The 21983-nt window shown below is 34.4% G+C and overlaps 1 protein-coding gene across 1 annotated transcript; it reads left to right on the top strand.

Moving 5' to 3' along the window:
• The first annotated feature begins 7211 nt into the window (after positions 1–7211).
• Positions 7212–20435, top strand: LOC134233611 (sentrin-specific protease 1-like). Its single transcript, XM_062715590.1, has 17 exons — positions 7212–7228; positions 7693–7778; positions 8030–8316; positions 8442–8568; positions 9615–9718; positions 12414–12538; positions 12965–13293; positions 13580–13628; positions 13988–14086; positions 14994–15078; positions 17378–17498; positions 17863–18005; positions 18526–18729; positions 19231–19310; positions 19511–19589; positions 19940–20035; positions 20171–20435. The coding sequence occupies exons 1-17, from the start codon at positions 7212–7214 to the stop codon at positions 20234–20236; spliced, it is 2097 nt and encodes a 698-aa protein (XP_062571574.1). The 3' UTR covers positions 20237–20435.
• Positions 20436–21983: the final 1548 nt, after the last annotated feature.

Genomic DNA, 21983 nt, shown 5'->3' with positions numbered 1-21983 from the left:
AGTAGTAAATTGTAACTGCCGCAATGTAGCCTGTTCCAAAAACTTCTGGGTGTTCTTCTATAAATGTATCTCAAGATTTCCTCGCGTTGACATCTATACTGGTTTCGGATCCGCCTCTTATTGATATAATGTCTTGAAATTTTGTTTGTTATTTCAGTCAATTTCAGCCAAATCTGGAACATGGAAAGGACATTACACACAGAATAACAAGCGTTATCCTTTTACCATACAACTTTTTCTTGGAAACATTGACGGGTCCCTAAAAGGCGAAGGCACTGACGGCATTGGGAATTTCATAATTAATGGGATGTGGGATAGGTTCAGCGGGTCTGTCCAGTTCATGAAGCAATATGTTGGCGCCCATGGTGTGAAATATATTGGTCGGATAAGCAATGATGGAAAACAAATAGACGGGACATACAGTGTCATTGGTGGCACTGGAACTTTCCATATGGACACTCAATAACACCTCAGGACTTCATTTGCAAAAATGTATTTAAGTGACCTTTCCCTTTTTTTATGCACGTCAAGCAACTTTTGAATCTTTCTTGTGTTAATGTATGTCATATTGTGATGTAATATAAATTTTGTTAAATCAAGCATTTTTGAGAAGTTTATTTTGGATAAGTACTTATATAGTATGACTCAAAATCACAGAGAAAATAGGAGGTCAGTGTGCATCTTACTGATCTATGGTACAAAGAAGTTGACATTTTTGCACTTAAATTTTATCTCTTTGGTTTATTACTTTATTCCTTATTATATTTTATCAGATGTTACCATGGCAATAAATTTAATCTTATTTTACGTAGACTAGTTTGAATATTTTTATCATTTAACAAATCTTGCAAATTAATGATTAATCATTGTGTGAACTTTTTGAACTAAAAAGGAACATATTTGGGTTATTAAAAATCTATATAGGCAATAAAATATTTTCTTATATCAAACTTTTTACGACTTTAGCGCTGATCAGTCACAAGTACCGAGTAATTTAAAATAATGAAAGAAAAAGCTGGGGTCAGTAATGTTAAATTTGAAATATTTGTCAAAATATTGATTTTCAGGCAAAAAATGGTGTTAATTTTATCTTTGACCTCTTTACTATCAGCAGTATCACCTGCCAAAAAGAGGTAAATCTAGTACTCTGTTATAAATGTTAAAACCAAAAACGGACACCGATGTTTTCGTAGAATCGCGATTAAAAACAAGAAAATGAAGTATATATTTTTTTTAAATAAAAGGAAAACATCATTTACATATCAAATAATTTTTAAGCACACAAACTCTCACATATACCACTTTTTTTGTTTGGTGATTAAATATTGATTGATTTAATTGATTGATTGTATACTGTTTAACGTCCCTCTCCAGAATATTTCACTGATATGGAGACGTCACCATTGCCGGCGAAGGGCTGCAAATTTAGGCCTTTGCTCGGCACTTACGGCCTTTGAGCAGGGAGGGATCTTTATCGTGCCACACCTGCTGTGACACGGGGCCTCGGTTTATACGGTCTCATCCGAAGGACCGCCCCATTCAGTCGCCTTTTACGACAAGCAAGAGGGTACCGAGGACCTATTCTAACCCGGATCCCCACGGGTAATATTTGTTTTTAATTTGGTATTGCTTTTTTCTTCACAATATTAAAAAAAAATAAATTAAGTTCTGACGTACTCCATGTATAATGTTGACTTCGTTTACTTGAAATACATTTATATTCACAGAGAAGTTTTTTTTAAACAAACCTGTTAAAAGGATGCTGTGTGAAAATCCACATTTTATCAACATTGATATTATTCCTGTGAAACTGAAATTTTCATTACACATGTGTAAAGGTGCCAAGGAAAAATATATTACAAATTTAACGATGAACTAGAGGTACTGTGAGAAGTGAATTTTTAAATGATCAACCACCTCTAATACGAATATAATGGCAGTGTCCATGTCTTGCAGGGGGAAACCCAAAATATGTGTAGGATGAAAAGGTATCATGGAAGGTGCACGACGGCAATATGTAATAAAGATTCTATGAAAATTTCATTCAGTGGTGTAAGCGGAGTTGCGGATAAGAGATGGGTATACCTATATAGCGTAACAAACAGATAGACGGACATTCCGACTAATAAATACCCTCCCTCTTTTCAAGCAGGGGGTATAAAAAGGACTAATGTAGGCAGGCAAGCATTATGGCCCATGCATTTTTTTGCTATTCAATGTCTCTGAATGTCTTTCTCAAGATTGTTGCAACACAAAAGATCTGAAACAGTTGTGTGTATTTGAAATAATAATAATAATATTGTTCACTCTCTTAACTCCCTATCAATTTTTTTTTTATTTTACACCTTGTTCAACTCCCATGAGTACTTTCAGTACTTTGCTTTTTTTTGTGGTTTCTCTTCTTCTCTCATGTTGATTTCCTCAGTCGGAGAGATTTCTCTGTAAAACATATAACAGAGTGATATATTATCATTTATTATTACAATATCATAATGTATTAATTATCGATGAACAATTAATTTACAGTCTGATAATTGTTTCTTTACAATTCGTTAAATTTTTCCTATATGTATTTCTGAAAAAAAAAAAAAGAAAACCCTTCAAATAGCAAGAAAGTTAACTATACTGGATGAATGTTGTTAACTTCCATGATACCACGTTTTGAAAATAGAACAATATATGAGATATTTAAAAAAAATTAAACAACAAGCATTACAAATCTGTGAACAAGGCATAAAACGCGACCCTTTTGGAATTTCAGAGGTTGGATTAAGTGCTTAGGAGGAGGTAGACGGACTAATCCATTGTGAAATTAAGTATGACAAAGGGCCTAACAATTGAAATTTGACTCGACATATCACTAATAAATAAAAAAAAAAAAAAAAAAGACGCAATAGTCTGCAACATGTTTTTTTTCATATCTGAATGTTTTATCGAATAAAGACGACAATGGCGAATTACAGCAATTAATTTGTATATACTAGATCACGAACGAGATGACTTACCTTTTCCATCGTCAGCCTTTCTGACATGTGGCACCATCAACTGTTTACTGTGTTCATATGTCTCCTAGATACCCAAGAGCTTGCTCTATTCGATACCCAATGACTTGCTCTGAGTAAGACCAATTTTATAGAGATACATGCTACTCACAGATAATTTTATGTCACAGGGATTTCAACAACCTCGATTAAAGTCAGCATTTTGTAATTCGGTGGTTGTTATTATGACCTTGTTAGCGCATATAACCTACTTTACTCCTCCCGAGCATCTGATCTCACCTCTGGAATTTCCCAGGCACGTAGCATCGTTTTTGAAAGTGGGGGGGGGGGGCAACCTGAGAAAATTTTTTTTACTTACTCAAAAAAAGTTGACAAGCAAAAAGAAAATAAAAAATTTTAGAAAATCTAAAATTTTTCCTATAGTAAAGGTAATGTTTGGAAAAAAAAAAGTGGGGGCCGGTTGCTACGTGCCTGATTTCCAGAGGTACATGTTTATGCCCTCTGTACATATTCATATTATTTATAGACCTTTTGAGATACATCACTGTTCGTAATCTTCACATTCTACATTCCATTGTGTAAAATTAAATCTAATCATGTGACCAACTGAAAATTGAATTTCAATTTTATTATCATTGTTATATATAAGGAAAGACATCAACAAATGTAAATATTCAGTTTTGAATCCTTTTTTACCTCTTTTTTTTTTTTTTTTTTTTTTTTTTTTACAGACATTTCTGTTTCTAAAATCTTTAAATTTAAATATTTACATTCAGTATAATTTTCCTTATGAAATCCATTAGAAATCCACGACGTTCAAATTTCTATAACACACGCGAAACCTTGTCACCGCGCATTAGAATACACAAAAGGAACTACAAGCATTTTCAATACTCTAGAAACACCAAAATATAAAATGTTTTATTTCAATTTAACGAAAAACTTTAACCTTGAAAAATTAACGTAAAAATTAACGTAATGTGCGTTAAGAATTAATTTGTCACTTTTTTCCTCGCAATGTTTGTTTGAGTAATTTAACTTTGCAACGTCACTTAACGTCATCTGACGTCACAAATGGCTCTTACGTCTATTAACCACGATAGTTTTGAAAGGGTCTAAATTCACATTAAATGATAACAAAATAAGTAATTATGAAGAAGGAAAATTAGAGAATGTAAATATAAGCATTGAATAAATATTTTTGGCTGTCTTCGGTCCTATAACACACCTGGCCGTGCCGACAAATTTATCATACCGCGCTACCGCGCGGTATTCAATTTGTCGGCACGGCCAGGTGTGTTATAGGACCGAAGACAGCCAAAAATATTAATTCAATGCTTAAATATTTATCCCCCCCCCTTCCCATGGAACAAGAATATCACTTTATCATGTGTATATACCACAGGCACTTGTTTCTTTGATAAATTTTTGACCCATAGTATATGGGTCAAAAATTTATTACAGAAACAAGACTAGTGCCTGTGGTATATACAGCATTTAGAGCATATATTACAGAAACAAGCACCTGACTGTGTTTAATATTTGTTGACCACGGAATTTAGTATGGAGAATATAGTTACTTTTAAATATTTTACATGAATATAAATATCTCTACTGGAAAATATATCAAGTTATGTTTATCATGTTTATGAGAAGTTCGATTAATAATCTCCGACTTTCGGAATCCGGGTAAAGGCATACTACTTTTATCACATTCCTCTTCAATTCTTATGCACCGATTCATTGAATGACTTGACAAAGAGAGAACGCAGCCAAGAGAAGATAACCTAGGGCTGAAAACATTCATGGTTTTTCCCGGGGAAAATAATTTAAAAAGTTGCGATTGGAAATGATTAAGTCCTTTACCAATAAGATAAAAACACTAGTGTTCAGTGATAGTTCTGGCGACAGTAATGTGACATCAAATCGAAAACGAAAAAGGAGTATTAGCGAGGGGTTTGTATTACCATCTCGAGTTTCCTCAGATTGCTCGTTGATTTTGTACACTTCAGCTTTAAGCCTATTTCGGGGGTTAAATTTATTAAAGTAGAACAACACAACACTGTAATGGGATTAAAAATTCTTAAAAAATGAAAAGAAACGCCTACTGTATAACGATTGTTACAACTGTATGCTGACTACCCACAGACCTCTGAATTTCAAAAAGTCCAGAGGGGGTAGAATATACTCGATTCTCATTATATCGCGGATTCCATTGTATCGCAGTATATTAATAAAAATCATATACATAGCTCATATCATTTTTGTGAATATTCAATAAGACTGTCAACTTAATGACAACTCTTGTGATGATTAAATAACATGATTAAAAAGAATGGAACATGCGTTGGAAAAGTTTTTATTCAAATAAAGCGTAATTTTACAGATTTCCATTCACATTTATTTTATTTAGACCACTGAATTTATAATCTAGTAAAATCTGTATTAAAGTTTATGTTTTGAAAGTCTTTAGTTTGTATAATTGTTTATTTTTTATGTAGAATTACATCATTAAATTAAAAATAAGAATTGAAGTCTGTGTCAGCCTCAAGTTAGCATGCTTTCCCATACTGCGATACTATGAGACTCTCCAATTTAGGAGGTTAATAAGACATCCTGTTTTAAAAATAGACTACAAGTAAAATGTTGCAAGCTTGGGAAATAATTTTACACTTTAAAAAAGTTAGACTATAGTTTGGTTTATGAAAATTATTTGATGAAGGTTAAAGTAAAAAATTGGAATTATTTTTTTTTTTATGGAAAAGTGTTAAGTACTGCATTATAATAAGAAACCAGTATATATCTCTCTAATGAGTAATCAAGCATATAAGGACTTATTGATATTCGGAGGCCTGTGGTCTACCTAGTGAAACAAAAAGATCCTCTTTTAGGTCCAGTTCAATTTCTTGATATTAGCTAAAGGGTAGGGTGGTGTAATTTCGACTGCCTGGTTAATAATAATTTTGACCGTTCATAAATACCTTAATATATTTTGTTTATGGCGTATAATTGTGTGTGTACATTTATATGTTATGCAGAAAGAAAACATATTTTTAATATATTGTGTTCAAAATAATTTTATTTCTATGAGCGTTATTAAGATCATTATTAGAAAATTACATCAAAGAATAGGCTTTATTACCGAAAAATTACAGACAAGTATATTTTTTGCCACCACCTCAGAAAAATCTTTCATGTAAAGACAATCAATGGATATCCATCGAAATTACCCAACACACATATCTTGTAAATCAAAGGCATTTATTTCATATTATGACCAAAAAAATATACAAAATCGTTGTAATCTGAAAGATAAAATTTATATTCGAAGGTAAAAGGATCCAGTTTAAGTTGTAGCATAACGTAACAGTGACATACTTTAACAAATCCTAAGTACAAAAAAATAATTGGTCGAAATTACACCACCCTACCCTATAGCCAACATTTACTTTATAATAGCTTTTTAAAAGTGATCAAAGATGTCCGATTTTGTTATTTTATCAAACTTTTTTTCTTAATCAAATGAAATATTTTTTCAGCAGATACAGAAAGTAACACTTAAGCATATTTGTTGCACATTTAGTTATTTTTCAGCATAAAAGGCACATGTTAAACATTATTTGTTATCAGTTTGGTTGGTCTGAGAGACTAGAACAACAATCAACATGATCGATCAAAGGTGACATTTTCAGAAAGACATCAATGCAGTCCGTCCCCATTTACGATATTAAATGGAATTTGTTAGGGATCCAATGGCAACATTTTGACTCAGGAATCTCATCAGACTAATGTTGTGACGATTACTGCTCTAAAAAAATTATTAATGGACCTCAATTTCTTTTCACATTAAATGAGAAATTGTATCTAGAGTATGATAGTGACATTATAATTCAATGTTAAGCATTTTAGAGCATTGAAGATTAGAAAATTATATGGAAAGGGGTTAAAATACTTGGAAATTTTTTTCAATAGAAGAATCATGGGTATTGAATATTTTGAGAATTTTTCACTAGAAGAGTCAAAATATTTTGAGAACTAAGTCAACTTTGTCTAAATTGTTCTGTTAATTTTCTCATGTGAAACCCCAAAATATGTGCATTGCAGGGATTTTCCACTACCCCGTGTAGGGCCGAATATGGGCCCCATTCCCAATTGCAAAACCCCTCTCTTTTTCCCAAAAATGAACTGCCTATGTTCAATTTTTGAAAGATGAAGAACTCAAGAAGGTAACCTGAACTTAATTCACAAAATAAAAACATGTTTAGGTTTGGAAATTTGAATGAAATGAACAAAATTTTGAAGAATCTTGGGAAAAACTTCATTATAATGATCAATTCTCTGATTCATAGTTCTGAATAACTAAGTAAAAGATCAATTTTTATTCATCTTAAATATTTATTTCTTGAAAAACATCATCCAATAAGTGATAAAATGTCGTCAAATTCCCAATTCCAAGGGCCTGGGCCCCATTCCCAAAAGTGAGTGGAAAATCTCTGGCATTGGTAAATTGAGTATTATTTTTAATTTTATTTTCTGCAGGGTAGAGTTGGACCATGATAAAAAAGTAGGAACATTGGTGAATTGACATTTGATATAAACTTTTTACTTCCGGCAGGGTGGAGCCAGACTATGATAAAAATTACAAACTTTGGTGAATTGAGGTTTTATTTTAACTTTTTATATTCGGCAGGGTGGAGCCAGATGAAGATGATGATGTCATTGTGACCTCGGTGAAGAGAGCGCGGAAATTTGGACCCCAGACATCAACTCTCAATTGTACGTACTCTTCATGTAATCTGGATAATTTCATATATTTTTTTTTATTCCTCTTTATCTTGCCTTCTTGTAACTTTGTTGCAGGGAAATTTTGGAAAGTCAAATAATATGTTACCAAGAATTTGATGGATTTCTTTCATCCATATATCTCTATTGAGATATGAACACATTACATGCATTAAGAGTAGATACTGTCTATTTTCAGACATTAAATAACACATTCATTATAGATGGTGCATGTCTATTTTCAGATCTGAACACATTAATTGTCAATCCCTATCAGAAGATGGCAGACTGGTTTTCAAGGAAGAAGGCTTGGTCAGAGCATTATTTCTTTAAGAAGGCTCCCAATGGGGAGAAGCCCAATGGGGAGTCAAGAACGGGGGCACTTGGGGGTCAACTGGGTCAAGGTCAACCAGTGGACAGGTTCAAGGCACCAGGGGATGGAGTGAAGAAGTCAGGTTTCCAGGCAACCAATGGGAATGATCAGCCACTTCGTAAAACCCTTGTCAGGGCATCAGAAGGAACTCAAACACAGGTCAAGGTCAAATTTAACCATTAGATTTTCACAGTTACACTTTACGAAAAATATCTTATAGTGAATAAAATCATATTTAATCAAAGAAATAATTCTTGTAAAATTTTTTTTTATCTCTTATTCAGTCTGACAACAGATCAGGTAGAAAATCAACATTTCACCCTGCCCCCACCATCCAGAAGACTTCTGTCACCGCCCCCTCATCATCTCAGTCAACACAGACCACTACCTCAGTCCAGACAGACCACTCAGGTAAGTCAATCCACTCCTCATAGATCCACCACACATACCACTCAGGTAAGTCAATCCATTCCTCATAGATCCTCCACACAGAACACTCAGGTAAGTCAATCCACTCCTTATAGATCCTCCACACACACCACTCAGGTAAATCAATCCACTCCTCATAGATCCTCCACACAGACCACTCAGGTAAGTCAATCCACTCCTCATAGATCCTCAACACACCACTCAGGTGAGTCAATCCACTTCTCATAGATCCTCCACACAGACCACTACCTCAGTTCAGACAGACCACTCAGGTAAGTCAATCCACTCCTTATAGATCCTCCACACAGACCACTCAGGTAAGTCAATCCACACCTCATAGATCCTCCACACAGACCACTCAGGTAAGTCAATCCACTCCTCATAGATCCTCAACACACCACTCAGGTGAGTCAATCCACTCCTCATAGATCCTCCACACAGACCACTTCCTCAGTCCAGACAGACCACTCAGGTAAGTCAATCCACTCCTCATAGATCCTCCACACACACCACTCAGGTTAGACAATCCACACCTCATAGATCCTCCACACAGACCACTACCTCAGTCCAGACAGATCACTCAGGTAAGTCAATCCACTCCTCATAGATCCTCCACACAGACCTCTATCTCAGTCCAGACAGACCACTCAGGTTAGACAATCCACTCCTCATAGATCCTCCACATTGACCATTACCTCAATCCAGACAGACCTCTTAGGTAAGTCAATCCACTCCTCATAGATCTTCCACACAGACAACTAAAGTAATCAATCCACTCCTCATAGATCCATCACACAGACCACTCAGGTAAGTCAATCCACTCCTCATAGATCCTCCACATAGTACAAATCACCCACCTTCCCCTCCCCACCTACCGTAACTTTGAATTTGAAAATTCATTAAAAAAAATGAATAATAAGATAATCCAAAGTGTACTAATGAAATTGAAGCAAAAAATTGCTTATTCAGTCAGGCATATGGCTTTATTGTATGATTGAAATATTATTGACTTTCTGTTCTATATTTAGATATTTGGCACAGGATAAGAGATTTAGACACTGTACAACCAAAACGCCATGAAGACAGATCACTGTTCACCCGTCCACCTCGACAGAAATTTACAGCTTTAGAGGTAATTAGCTTACTGCTCTAAAACAGGCTTAAATGTTTACAGGTCTGCATGTAAATACAGTAAAACAGGATTGTAAGTTTACTGCTCTGCATGTACTCTCAGCCCTTTGATGTTTTTTCAGTAGTGCATACCTGTCAACATGGCCAAAATTTTTGCAAATACAAAAAGTCATCGCGCGTTTCACTGTTTTATTGAACAAAAATAAACAAAAAGATAAAACTTTATTAATATTAACACCATCATTAATTCATAAAATTTACTGTTTATTCATACATTGTTTAGAAACTTGTACAATGTAAATTAATTTTGAAATTATAAAATTTTTTATTATATGATTGAATAATTTCCATCTCTCTGATTGGCTGAGATCCAACTATCTTAGAAAAATATTACGTTGTATTGACCTGCACGTGACGTTCCAGGTCAATACAAGGATTTATATTACCTCTACATTGATCTAAAAATAGTTCGGGAAATTCCAAATTGATACAAATTGTTTTAAAAAGCTATTTAAACAACTATGTTTTTTTATTTTCATGTGAACAAAACATAAGCGAATATATATTTTAGGTGAGGGTGGTAAGAGGTGATGCAGGGACCCCCTCCAACACTTTTACTGAACAATAATTTTTTTTTTACTTTTTTACTTTTTGGCAGTCAGTTTTCCCTGATAATACTCTTACCTTTCAAAATCTATCCTATTAAAATGACTGACATTATATATTTTTTTCATGGCAACTAAAATTGTTTAAAAAAACATTTCAAATTGATATGACTGGTAAGGTTTATTCACATTTTAATTCTGCATCTCTCTTGTATTTAGCTTGGATTTAATAAAATAAGCTGTATCATTTTATCAGTGAATCAAATAATAAAACAATTATTGCTGTTTTATCGGTCAATACAATGATTTAGCCATCTTCGAAGTACAATATTCACCTCGCCCTTCGGGCTCGGTGAATATTGTACTCCTCAAATGGCTAAATCATTGTATTGACCTCAAAAACCAGCAATAATTGTATAATGTTCACTATCTATTCTGCCAGTCCATAAGAGCATCATTTAAATAATATTCATGGCAAATGTTGTAGTTTAACTTGGCAATTAGAAAAATTAATAAAGTTCGGCAGACAGTCTTTAGTTTCAAGCTTTTAATAGATGGATGAATGGATTTTTCTCACTAAGTCTAAGGGACATGAGTTGTATCCTTGATTTAAAGATCTGAAATTGAAATAATTGTCAAAACTTCATGCTTACATTCTTAAAATAATGTGTAATATAGTATGAATGAAATACCCTGTATTTTTTTTTCGTTTAATCTCATAACATATATAAAAATTTTTAAATATAATACTTTATTTTAGTAATGTTTTAATGTGCTTATTTTATATTTCAATTTAGAAATGCATTACCCTGTTTAGCTTTGTAAATTTAAAGAAGTCTTCTAAAGACACTGTCTTGTTGCTCTGTAGTTTCAGGGGCTGTTATATGTTGATGCAGGATTTACTAAGTCATTGAATCTCAAAATCTGTTGGGAAATCTTCAGCTGACTCTGAACATTTATGTTAGCTTCCATGAAATTGTTTCCCTCTCCTTGTTAAATTAATAATAGAGTACTGTAACCACACCTTTCCTGATCACTGTATTGTTTATGGAGTAACAGTTTTGTCTCAGGCACTTGTAAACTTATTTGCAGCAAAGTATCAAGTACTTCCATATCGTTCTTTACTGTCATGTTCTGTAAAAATTTCCACATCTGGCATCTCTGTCTTTGATAATATACACTTTTAATGAGAATAAGGAGCAATTACAACTGCAATTACATCTGCTAGCACAGTTGACACCTTGTTGATTACCTGTTATCAGTGGCAATAAACAGATTAGCTACCGATATAAACACTGCATGGCCTCGTTGACTAGTCGGTATTTTACGAAGCAAGTAGGTAAAAAATGCGGAATTTTTCAAAATCGGTAGAAACAGCAGTTTAAAAAAAAAAATCGGTAGACAGTCGGTAGGGATGGTTAAAAATCGGTAGACTCCCGATAAATTCGGGAGAGTTGACAGGTATGGTAGTGTGTATAAATGTCTCAGTACCCTCAGTCCTTTGATTTTTATTTTGCTTTAGTGTGTAAGTGTGTCTCAGTACCCTCAGTCCTTTGATTTTTTTCTGTAGTGTGAAAGACTGCCTCAGTACTCTCAGTCCTTTGATTTTTTCTGTAGTGTGTTAGTCTGTCTCGGTACCCACAGTCCTTTGATTTTTTCTGTAGTGTGTAAGTCTGTCTCAGTACTCTCAGTCCTTTGATTTTTTCTGTAGTGTGTAAGTCTGTCTCAGTACCGACAGTCCTTTGATTTTTTCTGTAGTGTGTAAGTCTGTCTCAGTACTCTCAGTCCTTTTATTTTTTCTGTAGTGTGTTAGTCTGCCTCAGTACTCTCAGTCCTTTGATTTTTTCTGTAGTGCGTAAGACTGCCTCAGTACTCTCAGTTCCTTGATGTTCTTTCTGTAGTGCGTAAAACTGCCTCAGTACCCTCAGTCCTTTGATTTCTTTCTGTAGTGTGTTAGTCTGCCTCAGTACTCTCAGTCCTTTGATTTTTTCTGTAGTGTGTAAGACTGCCTCAGTACTCTCAGTCCTTTGATTTTTTTCTGTAGTGTGTAAGACTGTCTCAGTACTCTCAGTCCTTTGATTTTTTCTGTAGTGCGTAAGACTGGATGAGAAGAAGAAGTACCAGCAGCTGTTACAGCAGTTTACCAAACTCCCCCTGGAGAAGTCCTCATACTCCCCCGACGGACTGAATGCCGCGTCACATCTGATGCATTATGGGTAAGTTTACGAGACTCCTTTTAGAGAAGTCCTCATACTACCCCCCCTGGACTGAACGCTGCCTCACATCTGATGCATTATGAGTATTGCTTCTTCTCTTCTCGATTAAAGTCATAACCTTAAGCAAGGATTAAGTATTTCTAACTTGTCAAAAACATTTTCATGATCAGTTGGTTTATATGCAATGCTGCCTTAAAAATTATTAATTGTCACTTTTAGAAAAAGGCTAGAAGCTAATTAGTTTTCTAAATGGAATATGATGTTGAAAAAAAGATTTCCCAAGAATTGACTGAAATAAAGATACCATGAAATGAGTCAACAGTGTTGATGTTATTATTAACCATATTTTTAAAATTTTAAAGCCTTGTCATTGTCATAGAGATCAACTGTCTAAATGGTCTATTTCTATTGGCTGTCTATTTCTAGCTCCAGGACTGAAGGCAGTATATCGGGCAGCAACTCCTCTATAGAACTATTCTCCATCACACGACAGCCAGAGGTACACAGACAGAAAATTGTTCCCACACAGAAGACACGTATCCCTACGCCGCCCCGAAGTACAGATTACGAGCACCAGAGATCTCCCCGCCCGCCTGTCTCTGTATCTCCACGGCGATCGCTGGCGGCAGAGCAGCGGGATTTATCGCAGTCTGGTAGCGATGACGTCATTTGTCTGGAAGACGAGGAGGAGGAGGTTATTTGTATAGCAGATGATGAACCTAGAGTTGCCTCCCCTATCGTCATCTCTCCTATCGGTATAGGGGTTTTATTTCAATGGATTTTTTTTCACTATAATATTAATTTTTATTATTAATTTTTCTAAAGAAATGCATTTGAAGGGTTTTATTTTAATTAAATTTTTTTAATGGATATTTTTTCACCGTGATATTAATTTTTTGAATTTTTTTAAAGAAATGATTTTCTGAAATGTGGGCATTTTGAAAATTCTGTAAAATTAAATTAAAGAATTGTTTTCTGTTCATGAAGAAAGATATACAAGTGTTATTTTGATTAATGAGTTCCTTTTGGTTTTGTTTACAGTCAATGGCAGTGCTCCCCAAAGTTCAAGGTCAAGTTTAGAACTCTCAAGGTAATATAACCAATAATAGAATTCACTTAAACAGAGATCTTTCCTAGTTCTATAAGAAAGCTTATACAGTCTTTAATCTGATGTCTGTATCATCTCAACCTTTTCTACACTTAAACTCAGTGGTTTCCCTTTATTTCAAAGGAAAGGGTTAGATATCCATTGTAACAGAGTTTAATTGGTTTGGGATGGCAAATCTGTAGAAGTTACAACAATTAAATTTTAAATTTTAAAAAATTTCATATTTTTATCAGTTCAAGCAGTCAGTTTGGCCTTGATCTGGTTCTCAGGAAAACAACTGTAAATATAGTGATTTATTGTAATAAAATATTATTGTAATAAAGGAACTATTGTAATAACAGGAGTCCTATTAACAGACAAAGGCAGCAACAGTGGAGGCGGCCCAGCAGTCCAGATTTCCAGTCCAGTAAATATCTGTCAGAGGAGTGGATCGTAGATCTGTAAGTCTGTGTTTACATTGATGTTAATTAGTGTTGTAAAATCGGACAAATTTTACTATCGATTATCAAATTGAATCGGAAGAACACAATCGATTATATAATCGATAATTTGAACTATTAAAAAGGTTAGATTTATTAATTCAGCACGAGTAGAATTCCATGACATTTGACCGCGAACTTCAACTTATCTTTATTGGCATACGACATTTTACACAATTTACAAATAACCGAGTCCATCTGTAAATTATTTTTGCATGGAGGCCCATCGCCCTGTTTCAGAAAGCCAAAAAAACTTCAAACTTTAGATCTTGTTGCACCAGGATATTGATATAATTAGGCGTCAACCTCTTCACCATGCACGTTCGCCATTTTGTTTACCGCCGATTAGAGTGACGTCCCTTTGGTGAATATAAAAGTTAAACCTCCATCGGCTTAAAAAATACGGCATGAAAAATATAGCGATCTATGTGATGATAATATTTACAATCGATTGTCGCCGATCTGGGCCTTTAAACGACGATTTTTCGATAGTCGGCGACTATCGTAACAACACTAATGTTAATCTAATAAGAGGAGTGGATCGTAGATTTGTAAGTTAATATTGATGTATTCTTAAGTAATTTTCTGTCATAAGAAAAAACCATATACATGTATTTCTTAGTTTGTGGTTACATAAAATTGATGGTAAATTCTAATACATTCCTCATCAGAGAAGTTGATTCTTTATTCTGTAAGTTTGTGGTTGCCTGGTTATACTAGATTGATTAAGGGCTTTTAATTTTTCTTAAATTTTGATAACCTGTACTGTAAATACTTGTAAGAGGAAAGGATACTTTATTTGTATATTAACTTTGTGTATTTATCTCAGAGTTAAACCTTATTGTATAGAGAAATCTTTATTTTTCAGGGAGCGGCAGTATTCGCGTGCAAACCGAGAAGCTCATAGGAAGATAGAAGAGGCGGAAATCAAAAAGAAATTTTACGAAGAAAAGGTAAAATGAAATTTTAAATTGAAGACAAAAGATTGAAACCTGTTGGAACAACTATTTCAATAGCTTTTGCAGTCACTGCTGGATAACTTAACTTAATGCTATCTAAATTTAATTCTCTGGTTCTCAGGCCAATTTTCTCCAAAACAGATGCGGGAGGGCGGCATTTTATTTATCATTTTATTGGCAATAAATTAGATGAGGGAGGTATTTTTTTAATTTTAATTTATGAATTTTCTTTTTAAAATAAAGATAATTTTTTTAATCACAGATATACTTTCCATTTCTGGTCAAAATTTCTGCTTTATCCATTGCTTATTAGCATGTAAACGTTGTAGGTAATGTCCTCAAATGTATTTTCAAACAAAGTAGCCAAAATCTCATTGCAGATGGCTACCGGAAGTGATATTTGAATACTAAACTACGAAACAAATGAGGTCGGAATTTTTTTTTCCGGATTGGTCTCCGCAACACCAACTTTTTATCTTATCAAAAATACAATAAAATTAGCAATGCGGCTACCTCAAAACGTATGCGTGCGGGCTTGAGAACCGTCTGTCCGTCTGTCTGTCCGTCTGTAAACTTTTCACATTTTCCACTTCTTCTCAAGAACCACTGGGCCAATTTTGACCAAACTTGGTAGAAAGCATCCTTGGGTAAAGGGGAATTTAAATTGTTAAAATGAAGGGACATATCTCCTCGCAAGGGGAGATAATCAAGAAAAGACAGAAATAGGGTGGGGTCATTAAAAAATCTTCTTCTCAAGAACCACTGGGCCAGTAAAGCTGAAACTTATATGGAAGCATCCTGGTATAGTGTAGATTCTAAATTGTTCAAATCATGACCCCTGGGGGAAGGGCGGGGCCACAATGGGGAATCAAAGTTTTATATAGAAATATATAGGAAAAATCTTTGAAAATCTTCTTCTCAAGAACCACTGGGCCAGAAAAGCTGAAACTTATGTGGAAGCAATATATAGGAAAGATCTTCAAAAATCTTCTTCTCAAGAACCACTGGGCCAGAAAAGCTTAAACTTATGTGGAAGCATTCTGGGGTAGTGTAAATTCTAAATTGTAGGAATCATGACCCCCGGGGGAAGGGCGGGGCCATTATAGGGAATCAAAGTTTTACATAGAAATATATAGGAAAAATCTTTGAAAATCTTCTTCTCAAGAACCACTGGGCCAGAAAAGCTGAAACTTATGTGGAAGCATCCTGGTATAATGTAGATTCTAAATTGTTCAAATAATGACCCCCGGGGGATGGGTGGGGCCACAATGGGGAATCAAAGTTTTACATAGAAATATAAAGGAAAAATCTTTGAAAATCTTCTTCTCAAGAACCACTGGGCCAGAAAAGCTGAAACTTATGTGGAAGCAATATATAGGAAAGATCTTCAAAAATCTTCTTCTCAAGAACCACTGGGCCAGAAAAGCTTAAACTTATGTGGAAGCATTCTGGGGTAGTGTAAATTCTAAATTGTAGGAATCATGACCCCCGGGGGAAGGGCGGGGCCATTATAGGGAATCAAAGTTTTACATAGAAATATATAGGAAAAATCTTTGAAAATCTTCTTCTCAAGAACCACTGGGCCAGAAAAGCTGAAACTTATGTGGAAGCATCCTGGTATAATGTAGATTCTAAATTGTTCAAATAATGACCCCCGGGGGATGGGTGGGGCCACAATGGGGAATCAAAGTTTTACATAGAAATATAAAGGAAAAATCTTTGAAAATCTTCTTCTCAAGAACCACTGGGCCAGAAAAGCTGAAACTTATGTGGAAGCAATATATAGGAAAGATCTTCAAAAATCTTCTTCTCAAGAACCACTGGGCCAGAAAAGCTTAAACTTATGTGGAAGCATTCTGGGGTAGTGTAAATTCTAAATTGTAGGAATCATGACCCCCGGGGGAAGGGCGGGGCCATTATAGGGAATCAAAGTTTTACATAGAAATATATAGGAAAAATCTTTGAAAATCTTCTTCTCAGGAACCACTGGGCCAAAAAAGCTGAAACATATGTGCCAATGGAAGGATCATGGGGTAGTGTAGATTTCAAAATGTCTAAATTATGATCAGTGGGGTAATGTGGGGATGCATTATGTATAACAAAAGTGAAATCTGGTAAAGAACAGAATGGTCAAAGCTTCTCAGGTGAGCGATGTGGCCCATGGGCCTCTTGTTTTCTTCAATCCCCTCGAAATAAAATCTTGACCCTCAAATAAAGATCTTTTACTCAAGCCATGAAAATTCAATGTCTTAAAAATAAGTGATTTAACAGTTATTTAATTCTTGGTCTGTAGCATTTAAAGAAGGATCGTTTACTGGAGAATGAGGTCAGACAAAGACTCAGGTTGTACGACGCGGAACCCGCCGTCGTCGAGGATTTACCTGTCGAACCCGAGAAAGAAGAGCCGTTCCCAGGTAACCTGATACATTTGTAAAAGAAAATTGTTCAATATTAGACAAGGAAAAATAAGTCTTAATATTCTCAGGTTAAATTTTGTAAAATTGAGTGAAGAAGGCGGGCTTTATTTTCAGTCAATGCCAAACAGAGCTTTTGGGAATATTTTACAAAGGTAGCCACAAGTTTACAAATACACATTTTACTGTATAGGGTATACAAATAATGTTCAAATTTTAAAAGTTTCAAGAAATTGAGTTGCAGAGTTTGCTTTCAGAAACAACTATTGTAGTTGTGAATAAGGCTTGCAGATCTTGAATATGAAAAATTTTGATTTTAGAGTAGCATTTTCACATTGTTAATGATTTTGTTTTAATTTTTCAGAACTTACTGACGAGATGCTTCAGGTTGTTAACAATGCATTACGGTCCCAGCCAGCTGACGAAGTGCTGGTGGAGGGGTATAAATTACAGATACGCCGACGTGACATGGAGTCACTGGCCGGACTTAATTGGCTAAACGATGAGGTAATAATGTGTCCTAGTGTAGGATTATAAACAAATAAGTTGATGTAACATTGCACTAGTTGAACTTAACTGGCTAAACTATGAGGTAAAATATGTGTCCTAGTGTAGGTTATAAACAAAGAAGTTGACATAAAAGAACTCAATTTGCTAAACGATGAGGAATAAAGTTAGATTTAAATTTGTTCCAATTATGACCCCTCAAATGCGTTTTATGTCTTGATGTGGAAGAAATGATGTACAGAAGTCCACTTTTTTTAAAACAGAGCATGAAATAATGAAGCTACATTATTTTGCTGGCTAAAACAGTCTTGGTATTGTTATCAAGGACTTTGTCAGTAAGAACAATGTGACCCAAAGGCCTCTTATTGCGATATTTGAATAACACTTTAGCAGTGTTTTTAGATAAAACTTTATCCTGTTTTTATCAGCTTACAGTTTGGAATTAAACTTGTCCATGTGCTACAAATAATAAGTCAACTGAATTTTTACAAATCATTAATCTTTATTTGAATTCTGACAGATCATAAACTTCTATATGAATCAGTTGGTGGAGCGAGGGGAGGCGGACGGTAAACCCAAGGTGTACGCGTTCAACACCTTCTTCTATCCCAAGGTCATGAGTCAAGGTCACGACTCGGTCAGGCGGTGGACCAGGAGAGTGGACATCTTCTCTAAGGACTACATCCTAATCCCCGTACATCTGGGCATGCACTGGTGTCTAGCGGTGAGTGAATTTCATCTTGTTTTATTTTTACAGAGCTGACAAGGTTGTGAACGTTGTTCTCTCCTTGAATAATTTATAGTGATTACATTTCAATCTGTGGAAGTGAGAAATGTGGTAGTAGTATGTGGTAATTTTTTTTTTCAGAAAAATTTTTGGATCAGTACAGCTAGAATGAATTAGTGAATTATAGAAACTCATGTATAGGTGGCCTTTGTTAAGAATGAATTGATAAACCTGGTAAAGATAAGTTTAATCTTAAATCCCCACAACCCCCAACTTCCCAATTTTTCCATCACACTTTGATTTTGGGGGGGGTGGGGGTGGGGAAGATATTGGTCATAACAGAATATAGTCCTATGTGCATCACAAAAGTTTATGGTACTTGTAATAGCTTACTTATCAATAGAATTTTTGTTTCTTTGAGTCTCAAGTTTGAACCATATCTATCCATTATTATCTATTGCTGTTCATTTCAAAGTTTGATTTCGATTCTTTCTGCAGGTGATTGACTTCAAAAAGAAGATGATCCGCTACTTTGACTCCATGGGCGGAAATAACATGGGCTGTTTAAACGCCCTCAAGTAAGTTTACAATAACATCAAAAATGTATCAATCCTTTTGACATTACTTTAAAAATACAAACAATTTAAAGACGTTTCCAAGGTAGAAATTGCGCTGTTTCCTATACTTAATGATTAAAAATTGAATTATAAGGAATTAATAATAAACTTAAATAACTTTTATTTTTCCATCACAACTGTATTGTGTTTGTTTATAACAGAGAGTATCTTTGTGCTGAGAGTCTTGACAAAAAGAAACAGAAGTTTGATCTGAGTGAATGGAAAACGGAAATAACGAAGGTCTGTACCTTAAGGTTCAGTGATACTCTGATAAGAGAGATAACTCTTTGTGACATAAATGTCTATTATTCCTTCATAGATTTGCCGAGTTGAAGTGTGTCTTATTTGTCCAATTTTGCCTCGCAAGCTATGCTATAATTGTTAGTATTTTACTTATATAAATTTTGCTGGAACCTTATTGATTTTCATAAGTTTTATGAGTGAGCAGAGGGTTTATGAACCTTAATTCTGAATTATCAAAATAACTGACTGTCCTCATTCTCTTTCATCTTGTGTTATAATATCAGGTGATATTCTAGATGAAGGGATGATATCAAATTTGTCTTTAAAACTAATATCTTTGGTTGCAGGACATTCCCCAGCAGATGAATGGAAGTGACTGTGGGATGTTCACCTGTAAATTTGCCGAATACATCACAAGGGAGGCAGACATTAACTTTACACAGGTATGTATAATGAAAATAAAAATATACTCAAGGTGAAAAAAATGTTTTTTAAAGTTTATCAAATTTTATTAAAGAGATTAATTTATACTTTTTTTTCTTGAAACAAAAATATGACTTGGATTTTATGAATTTCAGGAACACATGCCATACTTCAGGAAGAGAATGGTGTACGAGATAGTAAAGAAAAAATTACTGCAGTGATGTCATTTCCAGTGCAATATTCAAAGAATTTTGATAAGAAATTGAAACATTTCTGTCATTCACTTAACTACCATTTCTTATGGACGCCTCTTGGAATTGAAATTGCAGGAAGAAATATAAAAAAATGTGAATTTTCCTTTAATACAAACATCAAAGGAGGAAAAGACAGTATTGTGGAAATGGACTCAAATTTCCTGCAAAAGAATTTACAATTCTTACCGAATGTTTGGAGAATTTGGAAATTATTTGTACATGTATTTGAAATTCAGTAATTTAAAGAGCTTGTGTGCCAACTGTTGAAGGAGTGTGAAATCTTAAAGTGACTTGAGAAATCATTGAAAACAACTTAGGAGTTCCTTAAGAATGCCTTAAAAACTCTCTGAGTATGGTACATGCATCACAGTATGTGTTGAGGAAAAAACAGTGCATGCAGCATTTTTGTTTGAATAAATTTTTATACATGACCAAATACCACCTCAACAGTGCAAGTGTCCATCTTACAAAGTCCAAAAGTCAGGGATGAGAACCAGTTAAGAATGATGAGTACCAGTTTATAATGAGAACTAGTTTAGGATGAGTAACAATTCTGGATGAGAACTAGTTTAGGATGAGTACCAATTCTGAACAAGTAACAATGATCATTGAAAGCTGGAAATTTAGTCAGACTGCGGGAAATATAAACTCCTTTAGTATGTAAAGGAGTTACTGTAACATCAAAAAGTGAACGGGTGTGAATTTATCAGACAGGGCATTGAATGAAAGAGAATTCATGAAGGGGAATGTGAACATTAAAATTACAAAATCTGTCATAAGTTGTATAAAATAAACAGCTGTTAACAGTAACAATTAATAATTGGTTTGTTTTGGAATAAATGGAAGAAGTTTGTGTCTGTTAGTCAGAGAGACCAGTGACTATGTACAGTTATGTGAAGAGAGACAGGGATTCCCATGTTGTAATGTGAAGTCAAAATGTGAAGCATGTACATATTGGAATAAATATTGTGAAACAAGGAAATGTTTTGTTGATCATTAGTTTGGCCATGATTTTCTGAAGCTGTTTGGCATGTGCTGACATTCATTTCTGTCCAAGATTTGAATTTAAGGAATATTAATAATTTCCATTTTTTTTCTGAAAGTGAATTTAATTCATCGGTTTAGCAAAAGAAGAAAAATTTTCCTTAAAAAGTTTTCAGTTTGCCATAGCCTAGCAACCCACTTAAAATACTGTTGATCCATGCATACTTTTTCCCCAGCCATTTTATGATACCGTATTTGACAAGTAAGGGGGGTGGGGTGGGGTGGTAATGTTACCCACCCTTGCCTAGAAAATGCAAGATCAGTCCCTGGATATGACTTTTTTTTTAATTAAATATGTGCTGTGGATCATATTAAACGGTTGTGATGGGAATCTGTCACAAGAGAAAGATTACAGGCATGCATGTCGATTTTGAAAAAAGGGGGGGGGGGGGGGTAATCAGAGAAAAAATTACCTAAAAAATTGAAAGCAAAAGAGAGAGAATGAAAGAAATTTTGTTTCATAGGAGAAGGAACATTAAACTTTCTTTCAGAACCAAATTCTATTAATACATAAACAATACTACATCATTAACTTGATTTAATATACTGAAAAAAAGTTTGTAAGGGTTGAGGGACCAGTCTTTCTTTTTAACTTAATTTTAAAATCTTGTGTTTTCATTTGAATACTTTTTTTTTAAAGAAAAAAGGCTATGTTTTTATTTGCGAACAA

The sequence above is a fragment of the Saccostrea cucullata genome, unplaced genomic scaffold, assembly GCF_032062105.1.
Source record: "Saccostrea cucullata isolate Sc308-1 unplaced genomic scaffold, CSIRO_AGI_Scuc_v1 ctg3882, whole genome shotgun sequence".
NCBI classification, from domain to species: domain Eukaryota; kingdom Metazoa; phylum Mollusca; class Bivalvia; order Ostreida; family Ostreidae; genus Saccostrea; species Saccostrea cuccullata.
Note: the sequence above shows the minus strand (reverse complement) of the source record. Positions and strands in the feature narration are given on the sequence as shown.

Excerpts from the sequence above, each read along its gene's own strand:
- LOC134233611 (XM_062715590.1), top strand. Across the intron at positions 13,294-13,579 it reads TATCGTCATCTCTCCTATCG|TCAATGGCAGTGCTCCCCAA; the intron begins GTATAGGGGTTT and ends TTTTGTTTACAG. Across the intron at positions 15,079-17,377 it reads AGAAATTTTACGAAGAAAAG|CATTTAAAGAAGGATCGTTT; the intron begins GTAAAATGAAAT and ends CTTGGTCTGTAG.